The following is a 16,824-nucleotide window of genomic DNA, read 5'->3' as shown; positions in this document are numbered from 1 at the left end:
TAGGAACACCAAGTTTACAGACTTGCCTGCTGGTGTGGATGTGCTAGAAGGGGCTGTGCTAGCTGCCCGCTGGTGCTGGGTGTTGCGGACAGCCCACTGCATGGAACGGGGAGCTTGGGCAGCACCGTTGGCATGGGAGCTATTCGTGGTTCTCTCTAATGGCTCATCAAGCATAAAGGTCTCCTGTTCTATGTCGTCACTCTGACTACTGCTGCTATCAGAATCACTCGAGTCATTTGATTGCGAATCATCTTCAGAAAAGAAGGCAGGAACACTGCTCGCACCTAAGTTTTTAATGTTTAAAACCAAAATCATTGTGAGTTTGTTGATATCTAAAATTACAGTGTACCCCCTCATTCAGGAATATATACATATTAAACAGAATGCCAGACTGTATCCAATAGTCCACAAACCCCATCATTGAAATAGTTCAACTAGAACTCTTAAATGAACCTTAGAAATAATCTATTATTTAAAAACCAGAAAAGCAAAAAAAAAAAAAAAAAAAAAAAGTCATTGAAATAATAATCTTCACTCATATCTATGGAGAAATGGATGAAGTTAATAAAAGGGTTAGCTACCCCTGTGCATATTATACTGAGCACAGTTTAACCAATTCTACACACACAGCCTTAGTATAAGCAAGAAAGTTGCCAAGAGAAGGTAACATACCTGCTTCTGAGCCAGCAGTTGCTGCAGTGACAACACTTCTACGCCCACTAGCGTTATCTTGGTTGCTATGGTTACTTTCACTGTCACTTTCTGTTTCAGCTGCTGCTAACAAGTCCAGCTCCATGTCACTCCCTAGCAAATATATTTAAATAATAAGAAAAGGTACAAACTCACTGTGGATCAAGTCAGGCTGATAAGCTAGAATATCGTGAGGGTGGGAACTGCGAGGGGTCGGGGGCGCAGAGAGAAGTGATAACTACTAGAGTATGCACGACTGCCCGCTTAGCAGAAGAATGACCAGGTAAATTATGGTACTCAGTAGACACAGATTCAAAATCTGGCCTGCAGAGCCTTAGGTAAAAAATGTCAGGCAGGAGGACTCCAGCCAGTGGACAGGGCTCTGGTAGCTCCACTGCTCCATTTTCATCTGCTTTACATATTGGGATTCCAAGAGGGGAAGGTTAAACATGTGTATCCTTCGTACTTCACATACACGTCAAAACATATTAAGTTATAAATTTTCAGTATGTGCAGTTTATTGTATGTCAATTATACCTCAATAAAGCTGATCCCCAAAAGTCCATCCTATGGCTACTAATAAGAATGGTTATGATGACTATGTAGCAAAAAGGCCAAAGTCAAAAAACAAAGTAAAAAAAATTTACACATACAATATCTAAAAGACATGCATGGGAATGGGGCAGTACAGGGGAGGACTGAAAGGGAAAATACGAACTGTTAGCATCTGGGTGGGATTATGGGTTATTTATTTTCCTTTTCTCTAATTTTCAAATGTTATGTGGTTATGATTATTTTAATTTCTAAAAGCCTTTTAAGAAGAAAGTGTAAACCAAAAGGTAAAAGGAAAGAGGATACATTATTTTCTACATGTAAATATATAAAAGTATATATATTTATGTCTACATATGTATATAGCTACCTCCTCAAATTCTGATACTACAGAATCCCCTGGCATAAATATGAACATTTCACTACACATCAAATACACTTTTCTCTCTATTAATATCTCTTAAAAGTACCCGACTTTCTCATACTGAATGATTTCTCAAATAACCTGCATACCGTCTTCATCATGCTCATCGTGTTGTCCCTCTGCCTCAGCATTTTCTTCCCCATGTTCTTCCTGTTCATCATGATGATCCTCTTCTCCAGCCACACCCTCCACCACCTCAACCTAAATCCAGATCTTATTTGTAGACCATCAAAGTACATAATAAACCCACATCTCTACCAGTACTTCTCCACGGCATTCAGTAAACTAAAATACAAAGATCCCTAACTATAGGGAATTGTAACACTAAGCAGTTTTCAAAATCTTCAGTTGCTAGTGATACTTTGGTATCAAAAATTATGCCCACATATCCCAAAGTTTATGATTACTGTCCATACACAGAACCTTAAAATTAGAAGTATAAAAATTGTATTGGGAGTATATGTTTTTTTAAACTTCTGCAATTATAAAATTTATATAATAAATATGCAGTACCCTGTCTACCTTCGAATACATTGCACAAAACTACTAAAACCTTTTTTAACATTGAGAATATCTTTTCTATGAACCCTTAAGTAGAACAGGTTTATGTTTCTAATTTTTTATTATCCAGTAAATCAAGGATTACTAACATATTTTAAGATGTATAACCACAAATGAGAACACATAACAAAAGTCTAAAAGGTGGAAGCATATAACATGTAAGCTATTATTATCAATAGTAGTTAAGCTATTATTAATAAACTTCTTGTGACTACTTTCCCCTTCCCTCCCAAATAAAAGCCTCTCATCTACCACAGTTAAAACAATTAAAACCACCTCTTCCACATCTGCCGAAACAATATCATCCTGTTCTTCATCTCTGCCCCGAACAGGCTGTGACTGGCTGATGCGCCTCTGCTGTGGATTCCGGATGATGTAGGATGACTGAGATTGACTGGAGCTGTAAGGAATCAGGTTATGAGCACACTGCTGCCACACCTCTGATACACAGCTCAGACGTTTATGCTTCTCAGTGTTATTCAACGTGATTCACTTGCTAGGATGCTATTTTAAATCTGACCTAAAATTTCTTGGAAACCGACAATAATTAATCTATGGTATATCAGATAATATGAACCCCAAAGAAATCATTTTACCAGAGATTTAACATATAAATCTCAGAATTGTTTTTACTTTTTAGTAAGGCATTTCAAATCTGTGTTAATGCACATACTTTTATGAGTCCTTCCCACTGAAGTATTTCTACGGGGAAAATTTTTCCTTTTCCACTGCTAAACCTTTCAACTTCCAAAGGCTCTGAAAGCAGCATTCATCCACTAATGAAAGTGTGCTGTGACCTACTCTTTTTAAAAGACTTGACTGACATGACCTACTTTGCACCAGCTTATTAACCACTGACCTGCTGATGAGTACTGGGAAAAAAATAAGTTCAAAAGTATGATTTTAAAATAGAATCATAACAAAAGATGACTGGTGGCAAAATTTCACTTTCTTAAAAATGTGACTTGGAAACAGCCAAGAATGGACAGATGCCTCCGTTATAAAAGAGGAGAACCAGAGAATGCAGTTTAAAGTGCAGGTCAGAGATCAGAAGATGGTTGTTTAATAACCCTGTGACCTAACTATTATACTTTATTTACAGATTAAGAAACACAGTCTAAAAGAGATGAAAGGACCTTTAAGTGTTTACACTGATAGTGTTCTTTCCTCACCTCAGCGGCTCTGAGAAATGAAAATCAAACCAGTTACACGTGAAAAGTCAACTTAGACACTCTGCTTTCAAATAAACAGAAATCTGCTGTTTAATACTAGAAATTTAAGTAACTGGTAATTCAGACAGTGGATTGAAGAGGCTAAAAGAAAATCTGAAGAGATAACACATGGTAACTGGTCTTAATTCAGTGATCACTTTATAAAGTATAAATATATCAAAGCACTGTGTTGTATACCCAAAACTAATTTATATATTAATATTTTTGAAAAAGGGAAAATATAAATAGATAAGGATATTTCCAAGCACTAGGATTTCAACATTTTCAATATTAAAAAATAAAAGTTAACATTATGTCAAGCCACAGTCAATGAGTATTTCTTCTTTAAAAAAACAGCCTGGAACAAACATCCACAAGACCAATAGTATTCTCAAAGTAGTTACTTTAAGAAGTTATGAACTTAGTAGGTAGGTTACCGCCAATACACAGAACATATTGTAACTCCCCATTTAGAAATGAGCTTCAGTTTTCTTCACACCATGATTTAATTTCTTCCCCACTTCCTGGCACAATGAAGCACCACAGTCCTGAAATCCAGTCCTAACAGAAGTTGTTAAAATACTTTCAAGTTTTGGGGACTCCTATTTCCAGCAGTTTGCCAGATTGTGCAGAGAAATCCCTCTTGCTACGGAACACCTAAAAATACTAAATAAAATATTTAAACAAAAACAAAGCACAACTATCCTAGTGACAATGGTGCCACCATTTACACCAGAGGTATCTGCTGACGTCTCTTAGGCTAGAGTTTCAGGAGCCATAGATTTCACAAGAAAAGGTCTGGGGTCTAAGCAAAGTAGAAGTTACGTCGTAGAAATCCCCTCCTTTGTCCCCCCTCACATACATAAAGCCAAATATAAATCAAGAAAGAGCAACAGGTTTCAAGAGATTTACCTACATCAGCCATGGCTAGATGGGGACAGGAAAAAGTCTCTTCAGAGAACTTCTGATTACAAGGCGGCACCCGTGAGAGTTTAGGACTGCAATTTGTGCTATGAAGTAGGGTGGGCTTCGGTGTTGGTTAATCCAATGCATCAACACTATCAGTAAGCACAAAGCAGCAATTTCTCTCTCTACTCTGCCATCTAATATACAGGGATATAGGAAAAAGGAAAATATCTATCTAGAATTACCTCCAAATATCTCTAAACTTTAACAGCTGTGTGACCTTGAACAAATTATCTAACTGCTCTGAGCCTCAGTTTCCTCACTTCTAAAATTAGGATGATAGTGGGTATCTATTAGTTATTGGGAAAATTAAAAACAGATTTTAGATTAAATACATATATGATGCTTAAGAAAGTTCCTCGAGTTCATACTAAAATTTCAGTAACCGCTGTTATTATGAGATGTGGTCCTCTTTTTCTTTTTTTTTTTTAAGTTTTCATCTGTTTATTAAAACAAGATGTGTCTAGGAGTTTAAAATACACTGGACACCATTATCCTTTGTGAGTAATGCAGAGAGCCATTTAAAACGAAATCAACGTCACCATATTTTGTAACACTGGTCTATTAAGAGTGAATCCCTACCCACATTCCTAGACTGTAAACAATGGCAGAACACATTAGGGATCATACATAATAGACAAAACCCTTAAATTGTCTTATTTGCTTTATATAATCAATGCATATTTAAGCAAAACTGAATTCCTTATTAAGCAAACATTTTTGCATAAGCTGCCTTCTCTTTATCTTTCTGTGCACCTTTATCTTTTGCTTGACTTTCAGCAATTCTGCCTGGATAGCTTTATCCTCTGGTGCTATCTCCTGAGCTTTCTTAAGATCAGCCAATGCTTGATCATATTTCTTTTAGTCCTTTCCATCCTTGGGCTCTACAGTACAGTGCTTTGGTATTTGCTGGATCTATTTCAAGGGCCTCCAAACAACTGTCGACTGCTCCCTGCCAATCGGACATCTTCAGTTTGCAAGCGCCGATATTCAGCACACAGCTCAAAGCGACAGGCTGCAGCTTTGCTCTACTTGTGTTCTCAGAAGCAGCCTTCGAGCCTTCCACATACCTTAAAACTTTTGTGTATTTTTTAATGGCCATCTCCCAGTTCTGGGATTTGAAGAACGTATTTCCAATGTTTTTTAAGTCTTCCATTAATTAATAAAATTTTATCTACATCTTTTAAATCTATGTCTGCATCCTTGGGGAAGTCTGGATGACTGTCACCAGATCCATCCTTTGGGAATATTCTCCAATCATCCCCTCCCTTCAGTTCTCCACATTCTACAATAACGCACCATTTGGCAGGTAGAGTAGAAACAGATTAATTAATAAGGACAGAAGAGTTTTAAAGAGGTGTAGGGAAGCAACATAAAAAAGCAAAGCTATTCAACTCAAGACTTTACACTCAATGGAGTGATATACACCAGCGGTCCCCAACCCCTGGGCCGAGCACCGCTCCTGGTCCGTGCGGCCCTTTAGGAACCGGGCCCGAACAGCAGGAGAGGAGCAGGGAGTAAGCAAAGCTTCATCTGGGGCTCCCCACTGCTGCTCGAATTACCGCCTGAACCATCCCCCCCAACCCCCCACTACCGGTCCGTAGAAAAACTGTCTTCCACGAAACCGGTGCCTGGTGCCAGAAGGGTTGGGGACCGACCGCTGCTCTACACCACCTACCATCCAAGATATGGGAAATCCCAGAGACTGGTCAAGGGTGTACTTTTTAATACATTCTTGGAACACTGGTCAAAATACACTCTTGTGAGGAGTGACTGTACTTTATTACAATGAAGGACTTCTATATTATATCAACAGTTGTAGAAAACATTAGCACTATTATCTCTTGATTATCATATGAGACCTTCTGGGAAGACATCAGAGATCGGCCAAAGAACCAACCAAGAAGAATGAAGAGGAAAGTTTAAGAGTGCACAGTATTTTAATAAAACGACTAAAAAGCAGGGCAAGCTGACAAAAAATCTTGAAAACAGTAGGAACAGGATATGGGCATTGTTTATAGATGAGATGATCCCAAAATCTGTTCAACAGATAAAAACTTTTATGTTCTGGAACAAAACCAAGGGAAGGGTACAAAGAATTCACCAGGTGATACCACATAAGTAAATGGGGGGCTCGTCACAGGGCCTCAGGATCAGAAGCGTCACATGAACACACAGAGGTTCTGCTTGCAGAACCACTGCATAATGAGACATGTTCGCCAAGTCTGAAAACATACAGCTTGATTTATTACAGTTTTCAGCAAATCCTGGAAGTATATCAGTGACAAGGCTACCATTAGAAAACTTCTATAGACAAACCTGGACTTTAGATTCCAGGGTGTCCTAGGAGACCAGACAATAAAGGCAAAGTTGGGATACATACTGGCATCATATGGAGTAATAATGAGAATAATGAGAGAGAGCAGACACTCAACAACAACACAGATGAAAACCAAAGAACAAGTCTTGGGAACTGGCCCAAATACTAAAGAAGGGCTTTATTAACACACAGTTGTTTTCCAGAAAAGAGGAATAAGGGTCTTCAGCTCCAAAAGATCCTTATTAAAACACTAGTAGCACATGCACACAGTAACAAAATCAGACTTGAGAAAACCAAATAAAATAAACAAGTATTTGCGAAAGATCTCTAAAACCTTGCAACTCAGAAGTGCGGCCCCTAAAGCAGAAGTATTGGCACTGTCCTACCTGAAAGTTCCTAAGAAATACAGAATCTCAGGCCCCACGCAGACCTCCAGAATCAGCCTCTGCATTTTAGTAAGATACCCAAGTGATTTGCATGCATATTAAAATTTGAGAAGCACTGTGATAAAAGACACCAGAACATTTTAGTTTCTAAACATTCTGACTCAGCAAACTTAGAGCCTAGTTAGGGAAACTATCAAACAAACGGAAAAATGAGATTTAAGAATATGTAATCTTATAACTAGAAACATTTTTATTATTGAATTGTTTTAGCCTTATCCTATATAATATGGTTGTAGAGAATATTTTTAAATGCCACCATTCTGTTTGTTATTTAGATTATATAACAAGCTGCCCCCTAACCCAAGGCTTTGGACACAGAGAAAGTTAACAAGGCTTTTCATTCTTCAACTTGGCCTTATAGCAGGCTATATTTAAAGGTAAGAAAAACCAGAAAGTAATGAAGTACAGAAGTCTAAAGTAAACTTTCTTACCAGATTACTTTACTGGCATAATAAAAATAGTGCGCTTTTCCAAACAAACAAACAAAAACCCCACAACTATAGATCTATTACTTTAGATATGTAGACACATGTAGTTTTTAAAGTGCTTTTCACATGTTCCAAACTAAGTAAAATCTTTACCATTTGTTACACAAATGATCCTGTACAGGACCTGAGTGCTTATGCAAAGGTTTTAGTAACATTTGTGACATTTCCAGAGAAAGAATTAATCAGAATCTGTTACCAGACAGAAATTTACCTGCTAGACTGATCAGATGATGGTCGTGGTGGCAGTGGTTCCACTGAAAATAATTCCTCGCTGCCCTGCATGGCATCTATGCTGGTACTTGCCAGAGTAAAAGGTGCAGTTGGACGAGCAATACCCATTCTGACAGGAACAATCAGTGACTCTGCTACATTGCACAATTCTTCTACTGCGTAAGGTAACAGTGCTTGGAATACACGCTTACATTTTCCAATTGGTTGTGGAATAAAGTTGCTAGAGCAAAAAGGGAAATACAGGAATCTTCTGAATCCTTTCATATACAAAATTTTATCACTATCACAAAAAAATGTGAGCAAAATTATATAGAAGCCAAAATAAAAAAGAATGCCTTACTTTTTCTTTTTAGATGAAGCCATTTCCACACTAAGAATGACAAAAACTCTTGCAACCGATCGCAAAAACCTCATTGTCACAGCAATAGCTTCTTCTCTACGTCCCGGTGTGTATTTGTTTTGGAGTTCTTTCACTAGTGTACCTAGTAGAGTATCTAAAAGCTTTAAAAATAGTAATCCACTCTATTAATGTTGAGACATCTCGTAAGATGTTTAGACATTCATAAAGGAAAAAGTTCTAACACTTTTTCGATATTAACATTTCGTAACAAAAACATCAAAATATATTTAACCAAAACAATTACAATGTCAGTGATTAATTTATGCCACATGCCCACCATGACTACGCTTGACCTACAGTGGTTCTCAAATGTCTGATCTCTTGTTTTTTAGTCTCAAACTCCTATGAATATCACTTACTACTTAGCAGAACAATACCTAATATATCAGATCAGAGAAAGAATATATTTCACTCAGTACAGGGTACTTACCAAAACATCAGAGTAGACTCAAATATTTATATTAATATATTCATAATCCCATCCCTCTCACTTAACCATTACTTTCTAGTCGCATTTCTACACATGGTGTATCATAAAGTTGCTAATTACAGAGAACACCCAATTCCACGTTGTTTTCCCTGTTGTTTTTTAAATGTTACTTAAAATAACCTTTATTTTTAAATCACTGCATTACATTTCAGTAAGTGGTTGACTTGAGTCAATAGTCCTCTATTATTGGATCCATAAGTGTTTCTGTTTTTCAATTTTGCATTATTCTGTGACACAATTTTTTTCTTTCTCATATTGTAGATTATTTCTTTATGAAAACTTCTGAGGGCAATGTTAGTTTTATGGCTCTTGACACTGACAAGTTGTTTTCCAAAGGAGTACCAAATGCAATGCCACCTCATCAGTGTCCAAGTCTCATCAGCACTGGGTTTTATAGTTTACATTCTTTTCTAATTTCACAGCAAAAAGAGATATTTAAAAAAAATTCGCACTGAGTTACTATTAATTTTGAACACTGCTTCATACATTTTTATACTGTTGTATTTTTAATACACTCTAGGATTTTATTTAGAATGAAAGAAGGAGCTTTCATTGATTGACCTAAAATGAGAAATTTAAATCACCCCCAAAATTCCATTCCCCTTAATGTACTATTTAATTAGAGCTTATTGGTACTTGGGAGCTTAGATTAGTAAAATTATGGGAAACTACGTAAAAAACATCCTTTTCATGTGCTTGTAAATAACTATTCAAAGGACTTACCAAAATATCTGCTGTACACTTGACTATAAGGCAGTGAGTGAAACAGTCCAACCGAATTGTGCCACTTTGCTGATTGAGGTATACTTGCTCTTCTGGCAAAAGATGGCCTATCCTGCTGCTGGCACTGAGACTTGAGGGGAAAGAAAGACAGAATGCACTGTAATCGCCTATACTAACGTGGGAAATAAATAACTCTAAAAAAATTTTAATGAATACATACGGGTCTTTATTCTCCTGTGACCCAAACATAATCATAGATTTCAAAGCATTCCAGTCCTGTAGAACACGCTCCAAGGCAAGCTGGGCAAATCTTGGGGGTTCTAAATCATGATCAGGCATATCCGAATCTAAAAAGAAAAAGAAAAGAAATAGTGGGTAAGGCAGAAATAAACATACTGCTTTTCCTATATGTCATAACTGTCAAATTAATTCACCTTCAGGATTGGCTGTTTTTCGGTTACGATCCTCCCTGATTCGAGGAGGTCTGTACTGGCAATGCTCTACTGTCTGCCTCGCAACTGTCTGCACTAAAAAGAGTAAGAGGTGCTCTCCCCTGCAAAACAGCACATTGTTATGAGGAGGGGGAGAGGCTACTTACCTATGCTGTGCTTTTGCAACTCTATTTATGTCCTAAAAATCCCACTACTTGCCTGCTATTTGGCAGAGTGACCAAATTAGTAGCAGTGAGCAGGCGATAAAGTAGATCAAGCCGAGCAGATTTCTGTCCAGCAATTAGAGTTTTACATTTACATTTCTCCCAGCAATCACAATAGGCTGTTGGTGATGTCCGTTTGAGTCTAGAAAGAATTCATACACAAGTACAAAAACAGAAATTTTTAAAAAAATACAAAGGTCTATATACAGAGGCGTAACTCATTAAAACTCAACAGAACCCTTGTTAACTTTTAACTGCAAAGTGTAACTGTTAATGCAACAAGAAGGATTACTTTAGTGGTGTAAAGTCTGTAAAGCAACACATGAGAAGAGGTATCTTAACTGTCTTGTCAAACACCATTGTAGCATCTAGCACGGTGAGTGCACCTAGTAAGCATTCAGTAAGTAAGGTGATTCTCACTTTTAGATATTTAAAACAAGGAAGACAAACTTATTATTCAAAATTCAAGATGGCGGAGGAGTACGACGTGGAGATCACCTTCCTCCCCACAAATACATCAGAAATACATCTACATGTGGAACAACTCCTACAGAACACCTCTCGAACGTTGGCAGAAGACCTCAGTCCTCCCAAAAGGCAAGAAACTCCCCACGTACCTGGGTAGGGCAAAAGGGAAAAGGAAAAACAGAGACAAAAGAATAGGGACAGGACCTGCACCAGTGGGAGGGAGCCATGAAGGAGGAAAGGTTTCCACACACCAGGAAGCCCCTTCGCAGACGGAGACTGCAGGTGGAGGAGGGGGGAAGCTTCGGAGCCACGGAGGAGAGCGCAGCAACAGCGGAGCAGAGAGCAAAGCGGAGAGATTCCCGCACAGAGGATTGGTGCCGCCCAGCACTCACCAGCCCGAGAGGCTTGTCTGCTCACCCGCCGGGGTGGGCGGGGGCTGGGAGCTGAGGCTCGGGCTTCGGAGGTCAGATCCCAGGGAGAGGACTGGGGTTGGCAGCGTGACCACAGCCTGAAAGGGGCTAGTGCGCCACAGCTAGCCGGGAGGGAGTCCAGGAAAAAGGCTGGAACTGCGTAAGAGGCAAGAGACCATTGTTTCGTGGTGCGCGAGGAGACGGGATTCAGAGCACTGCCTAAACAAGCTTCAGAGAAGGGCGCGAACCGCAGCTATCAGCGCGGACACCAGAGACGGGCATGAGACGCAAAGGCTGCTGGCTGCAGCCACCAAGAAGCCTGTGTGCAAGCCCAGGTCACTACCCACACCTCCCCTCCCGGGAGCCTGTGCAGCCCGCCACTGCCAGGGTCCCGTGATCCAGGGACAACTTCCCCAGGAGAACACACGGCGCACCTCAGGCTGTTACAACGTCACCCCGGTCTCTGCCGCTGCAGGCTCGCCCCGCACTCCGTACCCCTCCCTCCCCCCGGACTGAGTGAGCCACAGCCCCCTAATCAGCTGTTCCTTTAACCCCATCCTGTCTGAGCGAAGAACAGACGCCCTCGGGCTACCTACACGCAGAGGCGGGGCCAAATCCAAAGCTGAACCCCAGGAACTGTGCAAAAAAAGAAGAGAAAGGGAAATCTCTCCCAGCAGCCTCCGGAGCAGCGGATTAAATCTCCACAATCAACTTGATGTACCCTGCATCTCTGGAATACCTGAATAGACAACGAATCATCCCAAATTGAGGCGGTGGACTTTGGAAGCAACAATATATATATATTTTTCCCTTTATCTCTTTTTGTGAGTGTGTATGTGTATGCACCTTTGTGTGATTTTGTCTGTATAGCTTTGCTTTTACCATTTGTCCTAGGGTTCTGTCCATTATTGGTTTTTTTTTAGTATAGTTTTTAGCACTTATCCTTGGCGGATTTGGTTTTTGGTTTGGTTGCTCTCTTCTTTCTTTCTTTTTTTTTAAATTACTTTTTAATTTTTTTTTTAATAATTAAAAAAAATTTTATTTTAATAACTTAATTTTTTTCCTTCTTTCTTTTTTTCTCCCTTTTCCTCTGAGCCGTGGGGCTGATAGGGTCTTCGTGCTCCAGCCAGGTGTCAGGCCTGTGCCTCTGAGGTGGGAGAGCCGAGTTCCACCAGAGACCTCCTGGCTCAACATAATATCAAAAGGCAAAAGCTCTCCCACAGATCGCCATCTCAACACTAAGACCCAGCTCCACTCAACGACCAGCAAGCCACAGTGCTGGACACCCTATGCCAAACAACTAGCAAGACAGGAACACAACCCCACCCATTAGCAGAGAGGCTGCCTAAAATCATAATAAGGTCACAGACACCCTAAAACACACCACCGGACGCAGTCCTGCACACCAGAAAGATAAGATCCAGCCTCATCCTCCAGAACACAGGCAATAGTCCCCTCGACCAGGAAGCCTACACAACCCACTGAACCAACCTCAGCCACTGGGGGCCTACAACAAAAACAATGGGAACTACGAACCTGCAGCCTGTGAAAAGGAGACCCCAAACACAGTAAGTTAAGCAAAATGAGAAGACAGAGAAACACACAGCAGATGAAGGAGCAAGGTAAAAACCCACCAGACCAAACAAATGAAGAGGAAATAGGCAGTCTACCTGAAAAAGAATTCACAGTAATGATAGTAAAGATGATCCGAAATCTTGGAAATAGAATGGAGAAGATACCAGAAACGTTTAACAAGAACCTAGAAGACCTAAAGAGCAAACAAACAATGATGAACAACACAATAAATGAAATTAAAAATTCTCTAGAATGAATCAGTAGTAGAATAACTGAGGCAGAAAAACGGATAAGAGACCTGGAAGATAAAATAGTGGAAATAACTACTGCAGAGCAGAATAAAGAAAAAAGAATGAAAAGATTTGAGGACCGTCTCAGAGACCCCTGGGACATTAAACACACCAACATTTGAATTATAGGGGTCCCAGAAGAAGAGAAAAGAAAGGGACTGAGAAAATATTTGAAGAGATTACAGTTGAAAACCTCCCTAATATGGGAAAGGAAATAGTCAATCAAGTCCAGGAAGCGCAGAGTCCCATACAGGAGAAATCCAAGGAGAAACATGCCAAGACAGATATTAATCAAGCCATCAAAAATTAAATACAAGGAAAAATGTTAAAAGCAGCAAGGGAAAAGCAACAAATAACATACAAGGGTAAATCCTGTAAGGTTAACAGCTGATCTTTCAGCAGAAACTCTGCAAGCCAGAAGGGAATGGCAGGACATATTTAAAGTGACGAAAGGGAAAAATCTACAACCAAGATTACTCTACCCAGCAAAGATCTCATTCAGATCTGACAGAGAAATTAAAACCTTTACAGACAAGCAAAAGCTAAGAGAACTCAGCACCACCAAACCAGCTTTACAACAAATGCTAAAGGAACTTCTCTAGGAAGGAAACACAAGAGAAGGAAAAGACCTACAATAACGAACCCAAAACAATTAAGAAAATGGTAATAGGAACATACATATTGATAACTACCTTAAATGTAAATGGATTAAATGCTCCAACCAAAAGACACAGACTGGCTAAATGAATACAAAAAAAAAGACCCGTATATATGCTGTCTACAAGAGACCTACTTCAGACCTAGGGACACATACAGACTGAAAGTGAGGGGATGGAAAAAGATATTCCATGCAAATGGAAATCAAAAGAAAGCTGGAGGAGCAATTCTCATATCAGACAAAATAGACTTTAAAATAAAGACTATTACAAGAGACAAAGAAGGACACTACATAATGATCAAGGGATCAATCCAAGAAAGATGTAACGATTGTAAATATTTATGCACCCAACATAGGAGCACCTCAATACACAAGGCAAATGCTAACAGCCATAAAAGGGGAAATCGACAGTAATACAGTCCTAGTAGGGGACTAACACCCCACTTTCACCAATGGACAGATCATCCAAAATGAAAATAAATAAGGAAACACAAGCTTTAAATGATACATTAAACAAGATGGACTTAACTGATATTTATAGGACATTCCATCCAAAAACAACAGAATACACTTTCTTCTCAAGTGCTCATGGAACATTCTCTAGGATAGATCATATCTTGGGTCACAAATCAAGCCTTGGTAAATTTATGAAAATTGAAATCGTATCAAGTATCTTTTCCAACCACAACGCTATGAGACTAGGTATCACTTACAGGAAAAAATCTGTAAAAAATAAAAACACATGGAGGCTAAACAATACACTACTTAATAACCAAGAGATCATTGAAGAAATCAAAGAGGAAATCAAAAAATACCTAGAAAAAACTGACAATGAAAACACAATGACCTAAAAACTATGGGATGCAGCAAAAGCAGTTTTAAGAGGGACGTTTATAGCAATACAATCCTACCTCAAGAAACAAGAAACATCTCAAATAAACAACCTAACCTTACACCTAAAGCAATTAGAGAAAGAAGAACAAAAAAAAAAACCCCCAAAGTTAGCAGAAGGAAAGAAATCCTAAAGATCAGATCAGAAATAAATGAAAAAGAAATGAAGGAAACAATAACAAAGATCAATAAAACTAAAAGCTGGTTCTTTGAGAAGATAAAATTGATAAACCATTAGCCAGACTCATCATGAAAAAACGGGAGAAGACTCAAATCAATAGAATTAGAAATGAAAAAGGAGAAGTAAAAACTGACACTGCCGAAATATAAAGGATCATGAGAGATTACTACAAGCAACTCTATGCCAATAAAATGGACAACCTCGAAGAAACGGACATATTCTCAGAAAAGCACAACCTTCAGAGACTGAACCAAGAAGAAATAGAAAATATAAACAGACCAATCACAAGCACTGAAATTGAGACTGTGATTAAAAATCTTCCAACAAACAAAAGCCCAGGACCAGATGGCTTCACAGGCGAATTCTACCAAACATTTAGAGAAGAGCTAACACCTATCCTTTCAAAATCTTCCAAAACACAGCAGAGGGAGGAATACTCCCCAACTCATTCTACGAGGCCACCATCACCCTGATACCAAAACCAGACAAAGATGCCACAAAGAAAGAAAACTACAGGCCAATATCACTGATGAACATAGATGCAAAAATCCTCAACAAAATACTAGCAAACAGAATCCATTAAAAGGATCACATACCATGATCAAGTGGGGTTTATCCCACGAATGTAAGGATTCTTCACTATACGCAAACCAGTCAATGTGATAAAACATATTAACAAATTAAAGAATAAAAACCGTATGATCTGGGCTTCCCTGGTGGCGCAGTGGTTGAGAATCTGCCTGCCAATGCAGGGCACACGGGTTCGAGCCCTGGTCTGGGAAGATCCCACATGCCACAGAGCAACTAGGCCCGTGAGCCACAACCACTGAGCCTGCGCGTCTGGAGCCTGTGCTCCGCAACAAGAGAGGCTGCGATAGTGAGAGGCCCGCGCACCGCGATGCAGAGTGGCCCCCGCTTGCCGCAACTAGAGAAAAGGCCTCTCACAGAAACGAAGACCCAACACAGCCAAAAATAAAAATAAATTAATTAATTTTAAAACAAAACAAAACAAAACCATATGATCATCTCAATAGATGCAGAAAAAGCTTTCGACAAAATTCAACACTCATTTATGATAAAACCCACCCAGAAAGCAGGCATAGAGGGAACTTACCTCAACATAATAAAGGCCATATATGACAAACCCACAGCCAACATCGTTCTCAATGGTGAAAAACTGAAACCGTATCCTCTAAGATCACGAACAAGACAAGGTTGTCCACTCTCACCACTATTATTCAACATAGTTTTGGAAGTTTTAGCCACAGCAATCAGAGAAGAAAAAGAAGTAAAAGAAATCCAAATCGGAAAAGAAGAAGTAAAACTGTCACTGTCTGCAATGACATGATACTATACACAGAGAACCCTAAAGGAACCCTAAAGGTGCTACCAGAAAACTACTAGAGCTAATCAATGAATCTGGTAAAGTAGCAGGATACAAAATTTATGCACAGAAATCTCTTGCATTCCTTTACACTAATGATGAAAAATCTGAAAGAGAAATTAAGGAAACACTCCCATTTACCAGTGCAACAAAAAGAATAAAATACCTAGGAATAAAGCTACCTAAGGAGACAAAAGACCTGTATGCAGAAAACTACTAAGACACTGATGAAAGAAATTAAAGATAATACAAACAGATGGAGAGATATACCATGTTCTTGGATTGGTAGAATCAACACTGTGAAAATGACTATACTACCCAAAGCAATCTACAGATTCAATGCAATCCCTATCAAACTACCAGTGGCATTTTTCACAGAACTAGAACAAAAAATTTAATTTTTATGGAAACACAAAAGACCCCGTATATAGCCAACACAATCTTGAGAAAGAAAAACGGAGCTGGAGGAATCAGGCTCCCTGACTTCAGACTATACTACAAAGCTACAGTAATCAAGACAGTATGGGACTGGCACAAAAACAGAAATATAGATCAATGGAACAGGACAGAAAGCCCAGAGATAAACCCACGCACATATGGTCACCTTATCTTTGATGAAGGAGGCAAGAATATACAGTGGAGAAAAGACAGCCTTTTCAATAAGTGGTGCTGGGAAAACTGGACAGCTACATGTAAAAGAATGAAATTAGAACACTCCCTAATACCATACACAAAAATAAACTCAAAATGGATTAAAGACCTAAATGTCAGGCCAGACACTATAAAATTCTTAGAGGAAAACATAGGCAG

At 39.1% G+C, this 16,824-nt stretch overlaps 1 protein-coding gene and 1 pseudogene across 1 annotated transcript in view; both read right to left on the bottom strand.

Moving 5' to 3' along the window:
* The window catches only part of UBR5 (ubiquitin protein ligase E3 component n-recognin 5), a 142,883-nt gene that overhangs the window by 27,295 nt on the left and 98,764 nt on the right, over nt 1–16,824 (bottom strand). The window contains exons 29-38 of the mRNA XM_057532432.1: nt 10,153–10,299; nt 9,937–10,055; nt 9,723–9,849; nt 9,503–9,632; nt 8,230–8,390; nt 7,870–8,109; nt 2,504–2,627; nt 1,756–1,867; nt 673–804; nt 27–284 (exon numbers count right to left, since the gene is read on the bottom strand). Of these exons, the coding sequence (XP_057388415.1) occupies nt 27–284; nt 673–804; nt 1,756–1,867; nt 2,504–2,627; nt 7,870–8,109; nt 8,230–8,390; nt 9,503–9,632; nt 9,723–9,849; nt 9,937–10,055; nt 10,153–10,299 (1,550 nt within the window). The remainder of the gene's footprint in view (nt 1–26; nt 285–672; nt 805–1,755; nt 1,868–2,503; nt 2,628–7,869; nt 8,110–8,229; nt 8,391–9,502; nt 9,633–9,722; nt 9,850–9,936; nt 10,056–10,152; nt 10,300–16,824) is intronic.
* LOC103006749 (peptidyl-prolyl cis-trans isomerase D-like) lies at nt 2,650–5,717 on the bottom strand (annotated as a pseudogene).

This window comes from Balaenoptera acutorostrata, chromosome 17, assembly GCF_949987535.1.
Source record: "Balaenoptera acutorostrata chromosome 17, mBalAcu1.1, whole genome shotgun sequence".
Classification (NCBI taxonomy): Eukaryota; Metazoa; Chordata; class Mammalia; order Artiodactyla; family Balaenopteridae; genus Balaenoptera; species Balaenoptera acutorostrata.
Note: the sequence above shows the minus strand (reverse complement) of the source record. Positions and strands in the feature narration are given on the sequence as shown.